The sequence below is a fragment of the Rana temporaria genome, chromosome 4 (genome assembly GCF_905171775.1).
Source record: "Rana temporaria chromosome 4, aRanTem1.1, whole genome shotgun sequence".
In the NCBI taxonomy this organism is placed as follows: domain Eukaryota; kingdom Metazoa; phylum Chordata; class Amphibia; order Anura; family Ranidae; genus Rana; species Rana temporaria.
Window position 1 is genome coordinate 216,876,341 of NC_053492.1, and position 22,844 is coordinate 216,899,184.

General features: G+C 41.3%; 1 protein-coding gene across 2 annotated transcripts in view; it reads right to left on the reverse strand.

The window, feature by feature from the left end:
- The window catches only part of HMGCLL1 (3-hydroxymethyl-3-methylglutaryl-CoA lyase like 1), a 95,041-nt gene that overhangs the window by 51,504 nt on the left and 20,693 nt on the right, over nt 1-22,844 (reverse strand). For both annotated transcript variants that reach the window (XM_040349850.1, XM_040349849.1), the window contains exons 4-6: nt 21,076-21,183; nt 11,419-11,514; nt 5,802-5,950 (exon numbers count right to left, since the gene is read on the reverse strand). In XM_040349850.1, coding sequence (XP_040205784.1) covers nt 5,802-5,950; nt 11,419-11,514; nt 21,076-21,183 — 353 coding nt within the window. The remainder of the gene's footprint in view (nt 1-5,801; nt 5,951-11,418; nt 11,515-21,075; nt 21,184-22,844) is intronic.

Sequence of the window (22,844 nt, forward strand, 5' to 3'; positions counted from 1 at the left end):
GGCCTGCGCCCAGTACGGGGGGGGCTACCTATACCCCCCTATCAGCAACCCAAAGGCAAATAGGTTGTTCACTTTTCAAGGGAATTTTCCCTTAGCTTAAGAAATTGAGGTGAAACTTCACTGACTTACATCACCCAACCTTGAACACGAATGAGTATTTTTTGCAAAGTGACATTTTCCCACATTCACTAGGCTTAGGGTAAATTCTCAAGCAAAGTGAAAAGTAATTTGCAAAGAGAACAACCTATTTACTTTCAACCCCAATTCGTCACTAACCTAGGCAGCCAGGGAAGTCAAATGTTCCCATATTCATGCTCTAAATCAATGATTCATGAAGCAGAAGTAAAGAAAAAGAAACGAATCACGAAAAAAAAAAAAAAACAGAATTGACAGTTTACTTTGTGAAATACTCACATAATAACACCAATTATGTGAACATTGCCATTGTGTGTTTTAGACTCGCTTTGGACTTGAAAATATACATAGACAAAGGGAAAATATAGCATACTGTAAGGTAAAGTATTAATGCAAACGGGCCTGTCCTGAAAACAATTGATTTTCTCCTACCTATCCTTTGGAAAGTTCACCAACATGACAATGCTTCTTGTGTGAACAATACCTACAATAGTCAGAAAAATCTGTTGATAAAACAGTGGAAAGGTCATTCTCACCTGCCAGAAACTTTACATAATAAGTTTCTATACTGAAATGAATGTTCAGCAGGGAGCTTGCATTATATGTATTATACTTTAGAACACCTGGGGGCCCTGAAAGCTAGGGTACTCAATTATGAAAATATTAACCACTTGCCGACCACCGCACAACGATATACATCGACAGAATGGCACGGGCAGGCAGATGGGTGTACCTGTATGTCCCTTCCTTCCAGCGGGCAGGGGGCCCGATCGCCTTTTCCTGACGAGAAAAATGGTTGTGTGTACGAGGCATTAGAAATGTTTAGTAATGGCAATCTACAGACAGATAAAACTGCAGGCTAATTGCCCAAGTAAAAGTATTTATTCAAATAATGAGTGTAAGAATAGCTGCATGCTGATGTGATTTTTAGGGAAAGAGGGAAAAGGTCCACTTTAACACACATGACATGAGAAAAGTAAGTATCCAGTATTTTGTTTTACAGCCTTGTTTTAGCCTACTTTAGACCAATTTTGTGGTGTCCTCCCAGTTAGGCTGTTAGGTAAATTTCATTGTTGGCTCCACTGTAGAGAGTGGAGTGGTTGTTGATTGTTTTGATCTGCTCAGGGTTCCTGAGCTGAGAGAGCTGAACATTTGCCTATGGAAGAAGCTTGCAGAGCAAACTGGAGAGATATACAAACTATCAGCTGAATATTTATCATACCATAACCAATCCCTGGGCATCCAGAAGGTGACTGGGGAGGTGATAAATAGACAGGAGTCCAAAGCAGATTCTTCTTTGCTCGCCATGCAGGTTCAATACTCCAGGGGCTGGAAGGACTCCAAAAACAAGAGACTATTGTTTGGGCCTCAGCATTTCTGTGTTAAGGGCCTGAGGAAGAAAGCTGAAAAATGGGAAATCTGCTGTAGGACACGGTTTCATAGTCCAGGTCTGAAGGAGGACTCTGCCATTTTTTCCTCATTAAGGATATACCCATGGAGGCTGTGTGGCAGACAGCTTTTGGGACACTGTGAGCAAAGACCTTACTGGGGACTGATAGTTGTGTAGAAGTGAAATGAAACCAGCTGCTAATGGCTGCTCCATGGTCTACAACAGTGGGGCCTTAGATATGATGACCATCCCCAGCTACTGCCAGAGAAGCTGCTACTGATAGACTAGGGAGAAGATTGTACCTTTGTTGTTTTTTCTATTTGTGTTGGAGTTTCTTATGATCCTAAACTACTCTCCTGTTGGTTCCTTAGCAACAAATACTAAAATAAATCCCCCCAGACTAGTGACTGAAAAGTAATTTGCAAAGTGAACAGCCTATTTACTGTCAACCCCGATGAGTCACTGTCCTGGAACAAGTATGCTGCCGGGAAAGTCAAAGGTCCCCTTTTGCACATTAAAAATCTGTGATTTATGAAGCAATGGCGAAGAAAACAGGGTTATAAAAAAAACTGAAAAAAAATGTTTAGTTTCAAAAAGACTTTCAAAATAACACCAATTATGTGAATATTGCCATTGTGTGTTATAGACTCTTTTTGGACTTGAATTAAAAATATGCACAGACAAAGGGAAAATACAGCATGCTGCTACCTCAAGGTAAAGTATTATTGCAAATGGGCTTTTTTGAAAACAATTGATTTTCTCCTACCTATGCTTTGGAAAGTTCACCAACATGACAATGCTTCTTGTGTGAACGATACCTACAAAAGTCAGAAAAAAAATTCTTTTCTGAACCCCTACTAAAGTTAGATGAATCAACTGCTAGAACAGTGGAAAACTGTATTTTGAATAATGATGGCAAGAACACCATCACCTGTCAGAACTTTATACAAAAAGCTGCTATACTGAAATTAATGTAGACATGTACAGCAAGGAGCTTGAAGTATACATAGTTACATAGTTAGTCAGGTTGAAAAAAAGCCCATCTAGTTCAAGCAATAATAAAAAAAACAACCATACAATCCCATATACATAATCCTATAGTTGATCCAGAGGAAGGCAAAAAAAAACCAGCAAAGCATGATCCAATTTTCTACAGCAGGGGAAGAAATTCCTCCCTGATCCCCTGAGAGGCAATCCAATATTCCAGTTATATTATGTACATTTAGGAAGGAATCCAGGCCTTTTTTAAAGTTATCTACTGAGCTGGCCATGAAAGAAAGAAAGTTACCGCTCCAGGTGGATTGTGTTAGGATGATCAGTATGGTCTCAGGAAATCAAGGGTGCTGGCAATGCACAAGGCAACAATGGCCATGATTAAGCACTTTTTTTAAGTGCATTTTTCCTTTTTTAAATAAAGACAACTATCAAGGTTTTTTGGAGTGTGGCAGTTGGTTTGTAAGTTTGAGACATCCTGTAAGGATGTTATTCCACTGCATAGCTTAGTGTCATCGGCAAAGATTGAAATGGTACTTCTAATCCCAGACCCAATATCATTTATGAAGATATTAAAAAGGTAAGGGTCCCAACACTGAACCTTGGGGTACACCACTGAAAACCTTAGACCATTCAAAGTAAGAACCATTTACCTCTATTCTTTGAATTCTGTATTTTAGCCAGTTTTCTATCCATTTACAAACTGATCTTTCCAAGCCTGTAGACTTTACATTACACATTAGTTGTGTGGGGTGTTAAATGCTTTTGCAAAATCCAAATATACTACACCCACAGCCACCCCTCTGTCCAAGGTCTTAATAAAAAGAAATCAGATTTGTCTGACAACTTCTGTCTTTCATGAATCCATGCTGTCTGTTGCTTAAAATATTTTTTCAAGCAAGAACTCACTATGTGGTCTTTTATTAAACTCTCCAGTATCTTCCCGACTATATAAGTTAAACTAACAGGTCTATATTTACTTGGTAAAGACTTTCAAAGTTTTTAAATATAGGCACTATATTGGCCCTACACTAATTCAGTGGTATTATTCCAGTCATTAAAGAGTCCCTAAAAATTAGAAACAATGGCTTTAAAATTACAAAGATCAATTCTTTTAGGACATGAGGGTGGATGCCATCTGATCCAGGTGCTTTATCCACCTTTATTCTGTATAATAATTTCTGGACCATATCACTTTTGAGCCATTGTGGATCATTTGGGGCTGTGTCAATAAAATCCCCATTATAGTCATGAGCTTCCCCATGCTCCTTTGTATACACAGAGCTGAAGAAAGTATTTAATACATTTTCCTTCTCTTTGTCCCCAGTCACCCACTCCAGATTGTTTTGTAAAGGGCCTACATGCTCAGACCTGACTGTCGGTTAGATGCCAGCTAGCTCTTCAAGTTATTTAAACTGCATGGATCAGATCTTATGTGCCCTTTCCTTAGTCAACATATCTGGACTCTCTCTGCTGTGTTTTCCTGTGAAAAATAGTATTTTCTGGTTCCCGATCCTGTCTGCTGAACCTGACTTAGCTGATCTCTGGACTCCTGTTTCTCTGACTTGTTTTGACTACCCGTCCTGGTTACCAAACTCTGGCTATGTTTTGACTATGTTTGCTCTGTTTATACCATTTTACCATTTTATTAAATAGTTAGGGGGTAATCCACAAAGATCCGGCGTAACTTAATTTTTCCTATTTAAGTTACACTGCCTTAAAATTTCTACCTAAGTGCCCGATCCACAAAGCACTTACCTAGAAATTTTTGGCTGTGTAACTTAAATTCCTCTTTTCATGGGGGCGATTCCCATTTAAATTAGGCGCGCTCCCGCGCCGGCCGTACTGCGCATGCTCGTGATGTCATTTTCCCAACGTGCATAGCGCGAAATTACATTACGCCGAGCTTTGTGGATTGCGACGGGTCAATAAAGTTGCGTCGGGAAAAAAAAAGATACAGCGCGAAAAAAATAATTCAAAACAAAAAAAAAATTGTGGCGCTGGACAGAAGGGTCTGCTTTTACATGGTGTAAACAGTTTACACTTTGTAAAAGCAGCCCTAATTTTGCGTTTGCAAACTAAAACTTACGGAGAAAAAACGAAGCTGAAAAGCTTCGTGGATCTCCGTAAGTGCTAATTTGCATACCCGAGGCGGCATTTCAACACGAAATGCCCCCAGCGGCGGATGCGGTACTGCATCCTAAGATCCGGCAGTGTAAGTCCCTTACACATGCCGGATCTTCTGCCTAACTATGGAAAACTGATTCTGTGGATCAGTTCCATAGTTAGAAACAGGGATACGACGGCGCAACAGCAGTTACGCCGGCGTATCCCTTTTGAGGATCTGGCCCATGGTTCCTGACACTGACCTTTTTACTATTAATATATTTGAAGTTTTTTTGGTGTTTTGTCCTTCTATCTTTTGCAATCTGTTGTTTGGTATTTATAATGAGTCATATATGTTATAAAACACTTGAGACCCCTGAAAACCATGGTGCTGTATTATACATAGATCAACCAATTCTTGTGAGTGAGAGCTTAGGACTGATTCTTCCTACTTACCACACCTCAATATTGCCCAGTAATGCTACATATTATAGTTATGGTGCCAGGCTGAGCTCAAGCTGTCAATCACTGGAGTTATTCACAATCTGGAAAATATTGTGCCCCAGGGCTCCTGGGGTTCTCCAAAAAGTAAGTGATCTTTTATGGATGCACATCTGGGTGCCTGCTATACATACAGTATCTGGTGACAGTTTATAATGTTTAAGAGAGGGGTCTAAACGAAACTAAAGCCAGCTTGTTAAAAAGTTGTTGTATACTTTGCTTTCAGGCAGCCTTATTTTGCTTCTCTATTCTTCTCAGTGTGGCCATTTTAGATTAATCAATCTCTCCTTAATTTCAGGAACTTGTGCCTGCCTCCTGGAACATGTGACATTGCATCATCTGAGTGGGAGGGCACAAGTTATGTAAACTTCCCATGATGGTTCTGTAAGACCAGGATTACATCTCCAGTACCTCAATCAGTCAGGCAATGGAAAAATGATTTTAAAAGCAAAAGTAAAAGATATTTGTTCAAATAATGAATGTAGGAACTTTTCATATCAGTATGCAGAGCTGCATGTCGAGGGTGATTTTTTAGGGAAAGAAGGAAAAAGTCTGCTTTAACATGAGGAAAGTAAGTTTTCAGCAATTTTTTTACTTTTTTCATTTTACTTTAGAACCCATAGTGGAAGGATCACTTTTTCATAGTTAAAAAAAGATTAATACAGTATATACATACCCACGTACAGGAATGTTTATGCCATATGCTGATTGTATGACTTCTTCAAACCTTGACATACTTTCTTCAATGGAGCAGTTTACGTTCTTCTTACTAAATGTCTCAGAAGCTGCACCAAACACAGACACCTCTTTAGCCCCTGCTGCAATCTGAGAAGGGACATCAAAATTTAAAACACATTTTCAAATATTCTCCATTTGAAATGTTTAACAATTCAGCTTTAATTACCAAGTCAAAGGAAAAAGAAACACATTGATGTGAGCTAAGCCACATTATGACATTTCAGGCTCTGGTACTATTGTGTCAATTTGGTTCAGGAAAATGTATTAATGTTGATTTATTATAATCGATGGGTGATGCAACATGTCAGTGACCGCATTCAAAATTTCAATTCAACTTTTTATGTGTTATAAACTGGTAATCTGCAATAAATGTTTTTCGTGTTATAAAGAGTTTTTTATTCCTCCCAATCCAAGTAAAAGGTAAATTTGTGGTGCAGTAAACATCCTTAGAACACTGAAATACACAAAATCATACACAAAAAAAACCACACATACACATGTTTTATCATTTGTTGTTTGGCAGGAATTTAGACAGTGAAGTATGGTTCACGTTAAATAAGAAAAGCAAAAAAAACAAGTGAATATTTCACTGCTGGACCAAGTAGCTTCTCTTCTCAAAAAAAAGATTCAGTCTGTTTTGAAAATATATATATATTTTTTTTTTACCTGAAGCTTTGCAATCAATTCCTCAAAGAAGCTTAAGTTCAGTGATTTGTTTTTCTTCAATTAACACAAGTTATAGTACTCACCTATGTTACTTATAGTACTTACAGTACATTGAATGAGAAGAGTCCCATATGCTGGTGACTACTCTCTTCCTTTAGTTCTATGAATGAAGATGGGGAGATGAATAAAAGGTCCTTCGTCTTCCAATCATACAGTGCCTTGCTGTATAGATATGGAGACCTGCACTGAATTTCATTGGTTAGTTGTTTATTTATACATTCTGTATTAATATCCAATTGGTGGCAAGTCATCCTCTCAGTGTTCAGGGCATGTGGCCTGGTCTGGTATGGTTAAAGAGGGGCATGGCCATTGCCCCTTCCCTTCCTGGTCAGTCAGGCTGTTTGCCTAGATAAGTGTCTGCTATGGAGTTTGGGGAGACATCACTACTTTTTTGTGTGTGGATCTCCCTTAAAACTCCACACCAGAGCCATGTTTCGGATAAGGGTTTGGTATGAATATTGGAGGCCTCCACAGCTTTTTTTTCCCCTGTAGATTTCAATTTTAAACCCCATACCAAACCCCTATTAAGGAAGGGTCTTGTATGGATTTGAGGGGGGATACCACACCCTTTTTTTGTATTGTTTCTTTACAGGACATGTGTCATGTTCCAGGAGGAGATGCATACTCAATACTTTTCCCTTTCCTGGCCACTCAGATTACATGTCTGGTGTGTATTTTGAAAGAAAAAAAAAGGAAAGGATTCCCCTAATATCCATGGCAGTTCTATGTCCTAGATATAAAACTGGTATGGTAAGGGTGAGTGCATGCAAGAAAAAAGTGGCATGGACTTCCCCCAAAATCCATACCAGACCCTTTTCCAGTCATGCAGTTTGGCTAGCCAGAAAAGGAAGGCTGAGTGAGTGTGCACCCCCCCCCCCCACCTCAAAAAGGTCTCATTGAGAAAAGGGTATAAAACGCCCCAAAACATGTTGCCACGCCTTCTCTGATGTCATCACGCCATTATTGTGTCCTGCTTCTACCTGCCAATCTCCATGTGGTACACAGCAGCCCTACTGGTTCCTGGCAAGAGGCTATCTGCATGAGAAAGTTCCTTGGCTGGGAAAAGACTGCCATCTAGTAGTATTGCATTACATGCTGCTTTTTGAAATACACACTAAGGGCCAAATCCACAGCCAGCGGCGAAAATTAAGTTACTCAAAACTTATGTCATTTAAGTTACGGTGCCCTAAGTTGGTGTCGTAAGTGCCGTATCCACAGCGCATTTGCGCACAAAATTGCGCCAGCTTAACTTAAATTCCGAGGCATAAGGCGTGGTTATTGCAAGTGGGAAGGAAGTGGGCGTGCGTCATTGTAATGAGCCGTGACCCCATGCAAATGAAGGGCCGGCCGTACTGCGCATGCGCGCACGAATCTGCTGCTCACTGCGCATGTGCAGAACTTTGCTTGGCGCAATCAGTGAGATAGGTAAAAGGCCAAGCGTACTTAGTTTGAGGATCGCCCTGTGTATAAAAAGCCCCAGTCAAACACACTTCCCTTGCAAAAGTATATCCCAGTGTTTCCCTTCCATGAGCAATTTTCTTCTGCTCTAAACGTTTGTTGGTGTGTTGTTAAGTTGTGTTTGTGAGAAAAGTGTTTGAGGAGTTGGAGAGTCTAGTTGGTGTTTGTTTTTGATAAGTGTATTTTGTTAATTTGTTTGTTATTGTTTTTGCTGTTTTTTTTTTGTGCTTGTATTTTGTTTGTTTTTTGTTCGTGTTTTATTTCGAATTTATATTAGCTGTCTGCTTGTGTGTTTAGATTTTTGTCTGTTTGTTGGGTGTAGATTTTTGTCTGTTTGTTGGGTGTAGATTTTTGTCTGTTTGTTGGGTGTATATTTTTGTCTGTTTGTTGGGTGTAGATTTTTGTCTGTTTGTTGGGTGTAGATTTTTGTCTGTTTTTTGGGTGTAGATTTTTGTCTGTTTTTTGGGTGTGTATTGTTGTCTGTTTGTTGGGTGTGTATTGGTGATTTTTTTTGGGGTGAGTTTCTTGGTGCTGGGTGGTGTCTGTGATGGCCCCCAAGCGCAGGAAGCTTAATTTCACCCTGGGAGAGAAGCGAATTCTTGCTCGGGGCATCGTGCGATATGGGCGATATCTGCATGGCCCTGAGAGCCGGAACACCACCCCGGCCAGGAGGAAGGAGCTCCTTAAACGGATAACGGATCAGGTCAATGCGGCGGGGGGGGAGACCAGGACCCCCGCTGGCATACAGAAAAAGATTAACGACCTTAGGAGCGTCGTCCGCAATAAGATGGCAAAGATGGACGCCCATACCAGGGGCACTGGAGGAGGGGGACCCTGCCCAGCCTGACGGAGGAGGAATGGGCAGTGGCCCAGTGTTTCCACCCACAGCAGGTGGTGGGCCTGCCTGGCTATCAGTCAGATGTTCCTGTGAGGACAGGTACGTTTTTGTTTTTTCTCTCTGGTGATTAGCATGTGTGGGTGGGGGAAGGGAAGATGTGCCAAGTGTGTGGATCCTCAAACCTGTGATTGTTTTGTGTCCTCCACAGATGGCCAGGAGATTGCAGGCCCATCAGGCCAGGAGGTTGCTGGCCCATCAGGCCAGGCTGCTGCATCCCCCCCAAGACAGGCTGCTGATGACTCCCAAGAAGGGCAGGATTCCCCAGGGGAGGGAAAATTGCTCCGGGAAACTAACAGAAGCGCACAGGTCGTAATCTACGCCGCACACACTTAATTTTGTGGATCGCCCTATCTCCCTCATTTGCATCTTTGCCTATCAAATACAGCGGTGTGTCTAGCATAATTTGCGCACAAAGAAGCGCCGGTGTAATTATTTTAGGTAGGACAGAAATACCGGAATTTAATGCGCATCTCGTTTTGAGGATCAGGCGCAAATATACGCGCCGTGTAAAATTAGAAATCTCGAGTTAAGTCGGCGCATCTGCTTTGTGGATTTGGCCCTAAGTGCCGATTATCTTTGTTTTTAATACAGCTAATAAACTACTACACTTATTTGGTGATGCTGTTTCTCTTACTTTGTCTTTTACATACATGTTCACCTCCCCCCCAGCCTGAACTATATCCAACCACATGCCCTCAACTTAGGCAATGTACCTTTCCAGAGGGGTCCCCTTGGCAAGGAATGTTGCCCTAATGGTGACAAGGTCCCTACCCATAAATCCCTGGCCAGGTGGATGCAGGGTCTACAAGCGTCTAGTCAGAATCTGAAAGCCTGCTTTTATATAAGGGCCTCCAGATATCCATCTCATCCCCCTACATACATAAGTAAGGGGTTTATTATACTTCTCTTTCACAAAAAGAACAAAAAAACACATATTGTAAAAAAAGTATTTTATAAATAAAAAATGTCTCACAATGTAAATCCAACATTAATCAAGTTGTTCAACGATGTAGATCAGTAGTCAGTAATGTTAAATGATAAACCAATGGCCCACTGACGCAAACACAATGACCTATTCTAACATTTCTCTCCTACCACACTTACAGTATGTCACAAATGATAGTTTCCTGGCTAGCTGCTGAATGTGAAAAAATGGAAACATATAGTTATCTGCAGATATTTTTCACATGATTGGGTAATTGGATTAAAGGAGGAGTATGGCCAAATCATTTTTGGCTATACTTATCCTATTGGTCACAGGAGTGCAGTTAGTGCGAAAGCCTGCTGTCGGCTGACGTAATAGACCCGGTCCAAGCTCTGAAAAAAGATCCTGACTATACTGGTCGACATCTGCCCATAAGCCTGGGCTAGCAGTTTGTTTTTATTTTTGTTCTGAGATTCTTCTTCTTCTAAGTGCATATGCACACAATCCATAATAGTCATACAGTTCCATAACATCATGTACAGTGTTTATTTTAAAAGTTTTTTTTTTACCATGTCAACTCTGAAGCCAGGTGAAAAGGACCTGGTCCCCATTGTATGATATATATTTTTTTAAATGTTAGCTTTGGTGCATGCATCTAATGGTAGTGCCTAGCTTCAAAAAACAATTGGGAAATAACGTACATATTAGCTCACAAAAAGTGCAGAACTAACAGGATCCATAGACTTCAATAGGATTCACCATTAAGGATGAGCTCAAGTTTGGGTGAAACTGATTTCAGCCCTGAATACATGGAAAACTGTCACATGATTTCAAGCCGCCAGCCCGATCAGCTGTGGAATTCCCGGCCCCTGCAGCTGCATGGAACAGCATTGTCCAAATATGGCCATGTGGCCATATTAGGTTAACAATATCACCAGTATCCCTGCTTCTTTGTTAAGTGTAGCTAAAGGATGGGTAATTCCACAGCTACAGATTATAGTGGCCTGCTATTGCTTGAAAGTTTTTCCTGGGTTCAGGCCATAATGAGTTCTGCCCAAACTGTAGCTAATCCCTTATTTACTGCTAAGCTCAAATTCTAACAGGCTTCCTCAAATTCTGTGTGAGTCTAACCCAGGCACCATATCTTACATTTATGTTATATACTGTACAATGAAGTATTCAAAAGTGAGAGCACAACACAACTGCTAGAGTGAATGAACAGACAATGCCAGAAGCCAGAGGATAGTTAAACCCATTATCATGAGTTCAAAATGGAATAATCTGTTTTACCCTTGGAAGACTCCTTCAAAATAAATTCCATTTCAAGTGCTTAACCACAAACTGTAGTTAGAATAAAGGGGAGGCATAATGGAGGGGGCACCTTTTGGATGGTGAGGGTGCACGGCATGTTGTACTGAAATATGGGTCACTAACTGGCAAAGGCTAAAAAAACTAATTTACAGAAGTAAGTTTATTATATGATGCATTGGTTGTTGCAGGCTCTAAACAATAAAAAGGATAAAGTAATAAAAGTTCTAAAATACATACCGCAGAGTGAAACCCTTGTATATTAGGTGTGAGAACAGGGTACTGTACTCCGGCATGTTTTCTTATGCCTCTCATAACATCTGTATGGTCTGACATCTGAAACAAGAGCTTTATTATATTACATTTTTTATCATTTTATCCGATTATTTATCCCAATTAATATAACACAGAACTGTGGCAGAATAAAAAGCTAAAACTCCATATTGCTTACATCACTTCGTATGTTTGAGTAAATTGTATTCAAATTTTATAAAAAATAACATAACCTCAGAAAATAATGTAGTAAAATTGACATGGAAAAACAACTCCTTGGTTGGAATGGAATTTCTGCGAGCAGAAAGACCACTCCCCTTTGGGATTTTTCACCATGACATCGGTTCCACTGGCATTCCGGGCATTCCTACCACAAGCATGCAACTTTCTGTTTTCTCTTGGGATTTCCATTGACCCAACAGCCCCCTGCTACTACCCATCTCTTTGGCCAAGAGAGGGTTGGAGGACTCATTCATCCAGGTCTGTCTACTCATCCCAGTACAGCTGGCTGGTTTGTTTTCATACATATTTTTTTACCTTGATACATTTGATTTATCAACCAACATTTTCTAATAAATGCTGATACAATTTGATTGACTGATTACACATCTTACAGTCTGTGAGATCCTTAATTTGATCAGCATTGGGAACTCTCACTTATTCAATTGACTCATACAGGGACTTAAGAAACCAGTGGGTAAGGCATCCATTGCACTGGACATTTGTGTATGTTGTGTACCAGCTGCAGTGCGTTTTGAACGCGCACAGATCATGGGTTTCTTGAACTGCATTCTAGTGTAAACCTAAGCTAAGTGAAATTTTCATTGTGTTAACAACTGGATGATAAATGTTTTTGGATATAGCAGATACAACAGCTCACACTTGGGGGTTTATTTATAAATGTATTTATAAAAGATTCACATAACATTCACCCATGTTTCATACATTTTCTAATTGAACCCAATTAGAAAAATATGTGAGCATTGGATGAAAGCTGGGTGGTTCTTGGGTGAAAAAAATAATTACCGTATTTATGGGCGTATAACACGCACAGGTGTATAACACGCACCCTAACTTTAAGAGGGAAGTTTTAGGAAAAAAACTTTCCACAGCCCCCTGTGTATAACACGCAGGTACAGTTTGCCCTCTATTTTCAGGGTAAAAAAGTGAGTGTTATACACTAGCAAATACAGTATATATAAGAGACCCCTGTGTATTTGCCAACTGCTAATGTGAATACTTCTGAGCTAAGGAAAGGTTCTATAGGCAATTAAAGACCACCAATTAAGATTCACTAAATAATGAACTGTGACTTGATGTTATTAAATTATTCTAGAAGTCTGAGAAGATACAGATATCATTTGATTTTCCAATGTATACTTTTTACTTGTAACACAAAATAAATGTAAATTTCAATTAATTGTCCACATTACTGCCAAATTTTCCAAACATTTGAAAATCCTTTCATTCTCTGGAAATAATTCTTTTTGGCTTTTTTCCCAGGAGTATAGTCTTTTTCTAGTTACCTTTATGACTTGTTCATGGTGGTTAGCAGCCTACATGGTTTCCTATTCAGAAAAGGCTGAATGCCACGTTGCTTCTGTTTCCAGCTTCTCTAGCCAAGAAAAATCTTTATGAAATGTTATTATTAACCATTTAACCATGAATGAACACTAATAAATAAACCTAATGAATACATGTACCTTTTAAATGGTTATTGCTGTATTAACTTACAAGCACTGTTGTGTACATGTATGTTTGTTTCTTCATTCAGAATTTGGTATACCTTTCCTAAAGAAGTGTCTAAATGTCACTCTGACACATGTGGTCGGTGCAATAAACTCTATTAATAAAATTGCATATATTCTCCATTTTCCAGGGCTTTTGGATATGCTTTGCCACTGATAGTATCACACCAGCAGCAAATCAAACCATCCATAGGGCCAAAGTTCTGGATGACCCCATCATAAAGCGTGGACTAAAGTCTGGACAGTAGACTGCATGGAGACAGATACTTTCCTCAAGCACTTATCGAGGTATCATCAAGGCTACTTATGCCTTTTGGTCTCCTGCAACTTTACAACAAGTACAGTATACTGTAACTTAAGTATATGATTCCCTTTTCTCCAAAACCTCATCAATTCAAATTTAATACTTTTTTCCCCCAGAGATACAGCATCAAAAATGTACAGTATAAGTTGCTATACAGTACTTGCAATAAACAAAATGTAGAAAGAAAGAATGGGAATTGGCGCCAAATATAATCAAATTATTGGTAGTGATTCTGCACCAAAAATAGGGGAAAACGAATAAAGTCTAAAGCATTGAACAAATGGGCGCAAAAAGCCATATACCCAACAAGACGTGGGTGTGAAACTACTACTAATTATACACCATAATAAAAATGTCAAAAAACAGTCCAGCATTAATGTGCACGTGCATAGACAATAAAAAATGATGATGAGGTTCTTCAATGCAGTTTATCTCCAACACTGTGCCTCAAATAGTGCAATATGCTTATATCAAAGTGCTCCACCCGAAGTGATATATTTATATGTGCTCACCAGATGTCACTGGCCACAGAGTGACCACAAGGCATATAATATAGGGAATCTTTCCTCATTAGGCTCAATCCTTCAGCAATCTCCCAAAACAATCGGATTCCCACTTGATCATAAATGTAAATGATACACCTCCAAGTATTTGCACTCTCAAGTGCATATCCACAGTTCCAATAAACAAAATGTATTTAAAACATTTTAATCTCAGTTGATTTAAATATTCACTACCTACTACATTATTCCCCATCAGGACCAGAGAGCAAGTCTCTGTAATTTAAAATACTAGGGGGATTTAAGGATTTTATTAGCCTTTTTTCATACCGTTAATCTGTATACCTATTTAATTGCATATGTGGTGTTATATGTTTCCTTTACCCCTAGTGGTTCTGTAAATATTTAATTTTCTCTACCGTGCCTGGCATACTGTGAGTTTGACCATTCAAGGCAGCTGTAGGGAGAGCTGTAGGGAGAGCAGTATGAAACAGGCTCCACAGCTCCGGTTGGGTCTGCAATAGCATAAATAATTTACAGACAGCCTGAAAAAAACGCTATCCTTGAATGAGAATCTTTTAAAGCCTGGTTGTTACTCCAATTATAATGAGAGTGGTGCTGGGTATTGTTGATCAAATATGAAGAACCACTGTATTAGCAGTTTTTACACTTTCTACGTGCAGATCTGTCCTATATGCAGAGATTTATGAAACATGGATTCTATGACAGGTGTACTTTAATGTAATTTGCCTGAGAGGATGCAGCACAGAATATACTGGCCCAGATTCAGGTAGATTTGCCCATTAGTTGCACATGTGAAGAGCAGCTGGTTTGCTCTGCGCTGGGGCAAATTGGAAAGATTGCCACCTGATTCAGGATTCCTTTTGTCTGCTAACTTGCTCCTTTGTAAGGCAAAAATCAGGGCGTAAGGCAGCGCAAGTGAAAGTGGGTGTGCCCTATGCAAATGATCTTTTTTCCACTCAGCAGTGGTTTGCGCCTATTTTCAGGGCAAATTCTGCCCAGCTGCTTGCACTGAGCAAATAAATAGGGGCAGACCTGCGCAGGTCCTGTGCAAAATTACATCCTGCTTGTTCCACCCCCCCCCCTGAGCAAGGTAATTTTGCCCTTTTTTCTGAGATGGCACCTCCTGATAAGAAAAAAAAAAGAAAAGCAAATTTTGTCTCCGCTGAGATGGATATACTGCTTGTGGGACTGACGCGCCATACTGCCGTTCTTTTTGGTTCAGAGCGGAAGAATACCACCGTAGCCCAAAGGAGGGCAATATATGAGGCTATTACATTGGACATAAATGCCCTGGACATTGAGGAGAGGTCCTGGGAGGACATTCAAAAAATTTTTACTGACATGCGTCGTCGAGTCAGGGACAAAATTGTCCTAATCAGAAAGCATAGCAGGGGGAGGACCAGCCTGCTCTTTACGATTAAATCCAGAGGAGGAGGTTATCGCACAGAGTTTAGCGCTGGAGCAGGTGGAGGGACTTCCAGGCTATGACTCCACTGTTGGGGACTTGGGGACTGGTAAGTTTTTTGTTTCTCATATCTGCTGTGTATCATGGGAGGGGGTAGAAGTGAACATATGAGGGGGTAGAAGGGAAGATGTAACAAGTTTTTGTTTCTCATATCTGCTGTGTATCATGGGAGGGGGTAGAAGTGAACATATGATAAGTGTGTTGCTCCAGCAACATATTTTTTTTGTGTCATCCACAGATGTTGATGATGAGGCTGGGCCATCGTCGGCTGTAGGGCGACCCACGCCATCCCCAGAACATCATGGGGTCCAGTCAGGCCCTCTGCAGATACTGGGCATGTTGGTGGAGGAGGATATCGCCCATAGTCCATCTAGGGAGGAGGAAGTGGTGGAGGAGTCCATTATCCTCAACCTGGATGAATCTGTGTACCTCCAGGAGGATCCCACCATCCCTGACCTCCCCACCACCCCCCCGACCATAACGTCATCCCCCTCCAGGGCAAGCCCCTCCAGTGTCCCCCCTCCAGTGTCCCCCCCTCCAGTGTGGCCCCCTCCCCTTCTTCTCCCTCAGTTCGTGCCCCAGCCTTTCCTCCAAGGAAGGCTCTATGTAAAACGAGGGGTGTACCCTCCAGCCTCCGTGAAGGTCTGCAGGAGGAGCAGGCCCGGCAGACCCGCCATATAGGGGACATGGTGGGAGACTTGAGGCGGGTGGCGGACAGCCTGGCATCCTCCTCCTCCTCTCTGCAGCAGGCCCTCACCCTGCATGCTGACCGGGGGATACGAGATACTGAGAGCTTGGAGGAAGTCAGTGCCAACTGTGGAGCCATGGTCACCTGCATGGTCGAGCAGCAGGGCGCAATCGCTTTGCTAACAGCGGAGGTGAGCAGGTTGGCAGGTGCGGTGGAGGCCAACACTGCTGCTGTGCGGGAGGAGGGGAGATTAACCCGGCGGCAGCAGAGGACCAATACCACCCGGCAGCTGCGGATGTTAGCCCAAACCAACAGCGTGCTCACCCGCCTGGCCAACGCTATGGAGGGCATGCAGGCACCACCTGCCAGGAGTGAGGAAGTAGGGGTTGATGCTCCTCCCCCCCCTCCATCCCCACCCCATGCTCCATCCCCACCACAGGCTCCATCCTCAGCCCAGGCTCCATCCCCACCACAGGCTCAACAGGCAGACTGAGGAGCCAGAGCCGGGGCACCCTTGGCACAAGGATGTCCAAAAAAAAATAATATTTTCCTTTTATTTTTTGTATTTTTTACCTATCCCTTGCTGCTCATATAATGAGCTTTTTCTATTTATTTTGATTATGCTTATATTTTTTTTTGGGGGGGATATTTTTTTTTTGCTCAGATTAGGAGCTTTTCTATATTTAGTTTATGCTCAAAGTTTTTTTTTTTTTTGTAGTCCCTACACACGGTGAGGAGTGCTGTAGTTGCTCTCCAGCTGACCTGTGGCCATCTGTTGCTAACTTGCCCCTGCTTTTATAAAGTGCAAATTTGCCCCGGCCAAACAGCTTGCGCGCTTTGGGAGCAAAATGCTCCTCACACGCGCAAGTTTATGAATCAGTGGCAGTTCCTCATTTGCATATTTGCTGAGGGAAAACCATGAGAGCGCAAGTTGCTCCCTGAGCAAAATTGCCCCTTAATTGCGCCGGGGCTGAGAAACTGCCTCCGTGCAAAAATGGCACATTTCAGGCTTAGCTTGCTTTCTGGGTCACCCGCAAATTTGCCTGGGAGCAAATCCGTACTTGCGCGGCGCAAATGACACTTGCTCCCGTGCAAGTCGTACCTGAATCTGGGCCACTGTCTTTAAGCCTAGGTTCACACTGCTGCGAATTTCGCGGCCGCGATTTTGCCGCGATTTGCCGCGATTTCGGCCGCAATTTAATGTAAATCGCGGCCCAAAATCTCAAAAAGTAGTTCCTGTACTACTTTTTGAGATTTTGGGCCGCGATTTACATTAAATTGCGGCCGAAATCGCGGCAAATCGCGGCAAAATCGCGGCCGCGAAATTCGCAGCAGAAATCGCAGATGCGGCGTCGCACTGATTAGGACAGTGCCATTGCCGACAATTGCCGCCGATTTGAGATGCGATTTGACATGTCAAATCGCATCTCAAATCGTTCCAAATCGTACCCAGTGTGAACCAGGGCTAAATATACTTTTCAAATAAAAAAGACAGAATATTTTAGTACATAGAAGACAATATCACTAACTACCACCTCCAGGCATTTTTTCCTTTTAATCATTCAAAGGTAATGAGTTATCTGAGTTGGGGATTATTGTTTCCTTAACCTCCAGTTTAACCTTTCACTCTGCCTCTAGCTAGGTGTTCAGTGACCCAATATCTCTAAATTGAAATCAATACAAAAGCCTTGTTGTAAGAGCAATTCAGTTTTCAACCTTGCCAGCTCCAATGTTTTATCTACTAGACTTTTATTCTCTCTTTAAACGTTTTGCTTCCTAGATTTTTTTTTTTTTTCCGTCTACCAAAACCTTTTAGCAGTGCTTTTGTTGTAATTAAGTGAATATAAAGAGTATATTTAGCTTATAGGTAAATGTATTTATTTTTGTGTCATTCAATACACATAAAAAAAGGAAAGAAATTTGAGAAGGTGACCATTGACTATTCTTAAGATCTGTGGGATACACTAAATATCTTGCTAGAGGCAACTTGTCTGTGCAATCACAATATTAGAGTCTTTCATCTGGATTAAAGTCACATTAATACTGCCTCTATTGCAGCTAAATGTTTTAGTAATACTTCCTTCAAGTTCAGCCTCAAAGCTGTTTCAATGTCACAAGCAAAAAAAGATGTTATGCTGTTTTTAAAAAGATTTTGTAGGTAACAATGTACCAACTAACATATTTTTTTTACATTTTGGATTATTATATGCTTTTGATTTTAATCAATGGTAAAGTAAGGTTGCATGAGACACAGACCCAGCTTACTTATCAGCTGCTCCAAGGCTAAGCAGGCCATTCATTATGCAACTTTCTTTCCTTTAACCATGGGTTGAAAGAAAAGAAAATAGTTTGATTCTCCCATCAACAAAGTCAGTGTTAATGGAGAAATCCTTCCTATTGTATTCTGACAGCCGGAGGTTTCCCAGCCATAAGGATACAATGATCACCATTGGCGGCTTTAGCTGCTGGGGGTGGTCGAATGAAAAAAAAACTGACAGGCTGGTTGATTACTAGATTGACTTCAGTACAAACTTCATGCCCAAAGATAGTTTTAAATTCAGCCAATGCTGCTAAATAGGTCAAGTTTCCATGCATCTATGGCTGGCTTAAATTAGTTGTAAACCCTCACATATATGAAACAAATCCTCCTACATACAGAAGGTTGTACCTGTTTATCGACAGTATTCTCTTCTCTACACCTGTTCAAAGTCTAACATTTTTAAAGCTTGTCTGAAGTATCAGAACAAAGGGGGTAGAGAACTGAAGTTACACTCTGCAGAGCTCAGCGAGGAGAGCTCTGACAGCTGATTGGGGGGGAAGGGACACACCTCCGTCCACACTCACAGACGTGGAATAACTAGAGGACTACAGAATGTTCACTTTGCCAAATTCAAGAGCAGTTACTCTTTGAAAATATTGATCATTAAAGCAGAGCGCTCCACCCTAAAGTGGAATTCCTGCTCATCGGAACCCCCCCTCCGGTGTCACATTTGACACCTTTCAGGGGGGAGGGGGGTGCAGATACCTGTCAAAGACAGGTATTTGCACCCACTTTCGGGAGTCCTCACTGCGGGGATTCTGCGGGGAGTGTGTCACTTCCCACCCCCGTCCGTTGTGTTCTGGGAAACACTCGGCTCCCAAAACACAGCGGGAACCAGTGAGGACGGCGCTGCGTGACTCGTGCATGCACCGTAGGGAACCGTGCAGTAAAACCGCAATGCTCACTTCCTGGTTCCCTCATCAAGCATGGCGGTGGGGGCAGCAGAGTGACGAGCGATCGCTCGTCCTCTGCTGCCGACGGCACTGGACTCCATGACAGGTAAGTGTCCTAATATTAAAAGTCAGCAGCTGCAGTATTTGTAGCTGCTGGCTTTGAATATTTTTTATCGGCGGAGATCCGCTTTAAGCAATGATGCAGAAATAAAAAAAGAATAATAACCAAACCCAGAAACATTAAATTGTTAGGTAATCAAATAGCAGAGACATGCCAGAAATTGTAATGTGCTTCATATCCAAAGAGGGGGGCCCTTCAGCTGGGGACCATAGAGCTAAAAAAAAAACAAGGACTTTTTTAGACTCTGCTCTCTCTCATGTTCAGTGGTCAAAGAATCCTTTTTTTTCTGGCATCGTATCAACTTATATGACACAGAAACCCCCAAACAGAGAGTTCTTTAATCTACAAACTTCTTACTGATACTCCACTTAAACCAAATAACTCTGCAATGCTACATTGGGAACAACTCCAAAACTGCACCCATCAATGGTATCGAACTCTTCAAATGCCACTAAAAATAACCAAATGTATACTCTGTGGGGTTCGGTTGCAAGTCGAAGTGAGAAACAAAGATGGATCTGGACAGGAGGCACAGAGAGGGACCAAGAAGGACAACTGGAGCTAGTGTTGCCGGACAAGTCTCCAGGAGGGATCCACCGGCGTGCAGCCAGGAGGGCTGCTGAGTGACAGGCACAGATGGAAAAGCTGGGGAGGCATGGGCAGCTGCAGTGGGGAGGGCTGGCAGGGCCTGAATAGGACTGACTGAGAGCAGTAGTCCACCATGGGACAGTTAGCATTAAAAAGACTTTCTTTCACTATTTGTTACTACACTAAAGGGGTCCCCGGTCCCTGCCTGCAAATGACAATTGCTAAGGCCTGACAGAGCCAGAGTTGGGCATACCATGTTCTAGCTGTCCCCGGAACCAAGTATTGTACAGGAGAGAGAGACAATCTACAAATAAGCGTTGTGCTGGAGGAGGCTGGAGCTCTAGAAGAGTAAATAGAGGTTCAAACTGATCATCAAATTGATTCTTCTTTTGATTCTGGGCATTCCATAATTTCCCTCACCCTATCCAAGTTCAAATCCCCTCAATAAAAATGCAAAACCAAGCATATGACTGTTCATTGTCTCAAGAGTGACTGAGAAGTGAAGGAAAGTTGGGCAGGGTGACAGGTGGACCACAACTTTCAGCAGCCCCTGGGTACACCCCTCTACACAGTGTCGTCATATAACGTTATAGATGATGACACCCTCATTCTTGGTTCTCTCGATACTCACCATTTTGTCAGTTATACATTTACCACTATTTGATAGATTTAAAAAAGTTTTTATTCAATTATAAGCTAACAGTACCTTTCCATACTGTATACTCACATTTTCTTTATGGAAAAGTAATTTTGAAATTGTATCACTTAAAAACCTAAATACATTTTTACCAAGAACGTTAAAATGCAAGCAAAAGAAAACAAATAAATGCATTTTATTTATTTAAAAAAATCTACCCTTACTTTGCAAAGTGAGAACTTCCTATTCCTTGGATAAATAAACAACATAGAGATCTCTCCATCTTCATTCTATATTAATATACTGTATAGTGTACATGTACAATTAACATCTTACCTGTGGTACCCATTTTGAAGATACAAAACTGGTGACTTCTATAACAGGCAGCCTTGCCTCTGAAAGGCGGTTGATGAATTCAATTTTTATATTGGTAGGCACAAATTCCTATAAATGAAAAAAAAAAAAAAAAACACCACCTTATTCTGTACTCTGCACTGTGTGTTTCCCACAGTATCTTCCACCACCTCATTCTGTTACCTGCACTGTGTGTTCCCTAACTCAAACCACACCATTCTGTACTCTACACTGTACATTTCCTATACCATATTGTCTCATTCAATACTCTGCACCGAGGGGTTGATTTACTAAAACTAGAGAGTGAAAAATCTGCATAGAAACCAGTTTCCAGTTTCCTTTCACAAAGCTTAGGACCTCTTTCACACTGGAGCCCCCTGTACGTTCGCAGTAAAGTGCTGCTTGTTTTATCAGCGCTTTACTGCTGTTTCAGCAGCGCTTTTTGGCCACTAGTGGTGCGCTTTTAACCCTAAAAAAGTAGTTAAACACTCCCGTGTTGGGGCACTTCCAAAGCTATTTTCATACGCTTCGAAAACGCTGCCCATTCATTGCAGTGGGCAGGGATGGTGGAGGAGCGGTGTATACAGTGCTCCCAAATCACCCCAAAGATGCTGCTTGCAGGAAGTTTTCTAACATCCCGCAAGCGCACCGCCCCAGTGCGAAAGCTTTTTATGTTCTCAGCATTGTGCATTTCCTATTTCACAATGCCTTCCATACCTTGCACTGTGCAATTCCTATGCCTCATTCTGTACTCTGTTCTGTATGTTCGATATGCCAAACCTCCTTATCATGTATTCACCTCATTTTGTTCTCCGCACTATGCATTTCCTTATCCCCTCTGCCTTATTCTATGCTCTGTACTGTGGATTCCCTAATACCCACCACCTTATTCTGTACTCTGCACTGTGTGTTACCTATCATGCATCACCTTATTTTATACACTGAACTGTGCATTACCTATTGTGGACTGCCTGATCCTGTTTTCTGCACTATTTTTTCCCTATTCCATATCACCTAATTCCGCACTTTGTATTGTGCATTCCAGAGTACCACCACTGCATTCTGTAGTTTGTGCCCTGCATTTCTAAATCCACACTGTCTCATTCCATATTCCGAACTGTCCTTTCCCTATTCTTAATTAAATTATATTCTTCTTTAAGGTATGATCAGAAAAAGTGTTAGCTCTCTGAAAAAAGCCTATATAATGAAAGAATTTCCATTTAAAAACATTACTCTGCTAAATAAATGTGTATGTGAGACTTTTGTTGTGACACATTAAAGTAGAACTAAAGACAAAACTTTGTTTTCATTTTAAATAGCGTAAGGGTTATAACCCATGCCAGTTTTTATTTTTTTTATTTTGCCATTAGTGCCTCATTGGGGAGATAGAAGTGATAGAAAATCCCTCCAAAGCGAGGGAATCCCAGGGTCTCACCAGAACTAGTGTCAACTCGAAATTTGAGATTTTCTTTTATTCTTATTCACCCACCCCTACAATATAGCATTCATGTATTTTTTTTTTTTCGAATTTACTGATAACAGTAAACAGAACAAATAGAGAGGGTGAATCTCCCTAACTGGGGCACAGACAGCAATAAAAACCTGACAGGGGTTTTAAGCCCTCTCCACTCTATCCAAAACAAACAAAAACAAAAGGTTTACCTTTGCACTTGAAGAAAAAATGGCAACTGCTCCAATCAACGTATCACTAGCTTTTTATAGGAGAAGCGCATGGAAAAGCTTTTCACAAA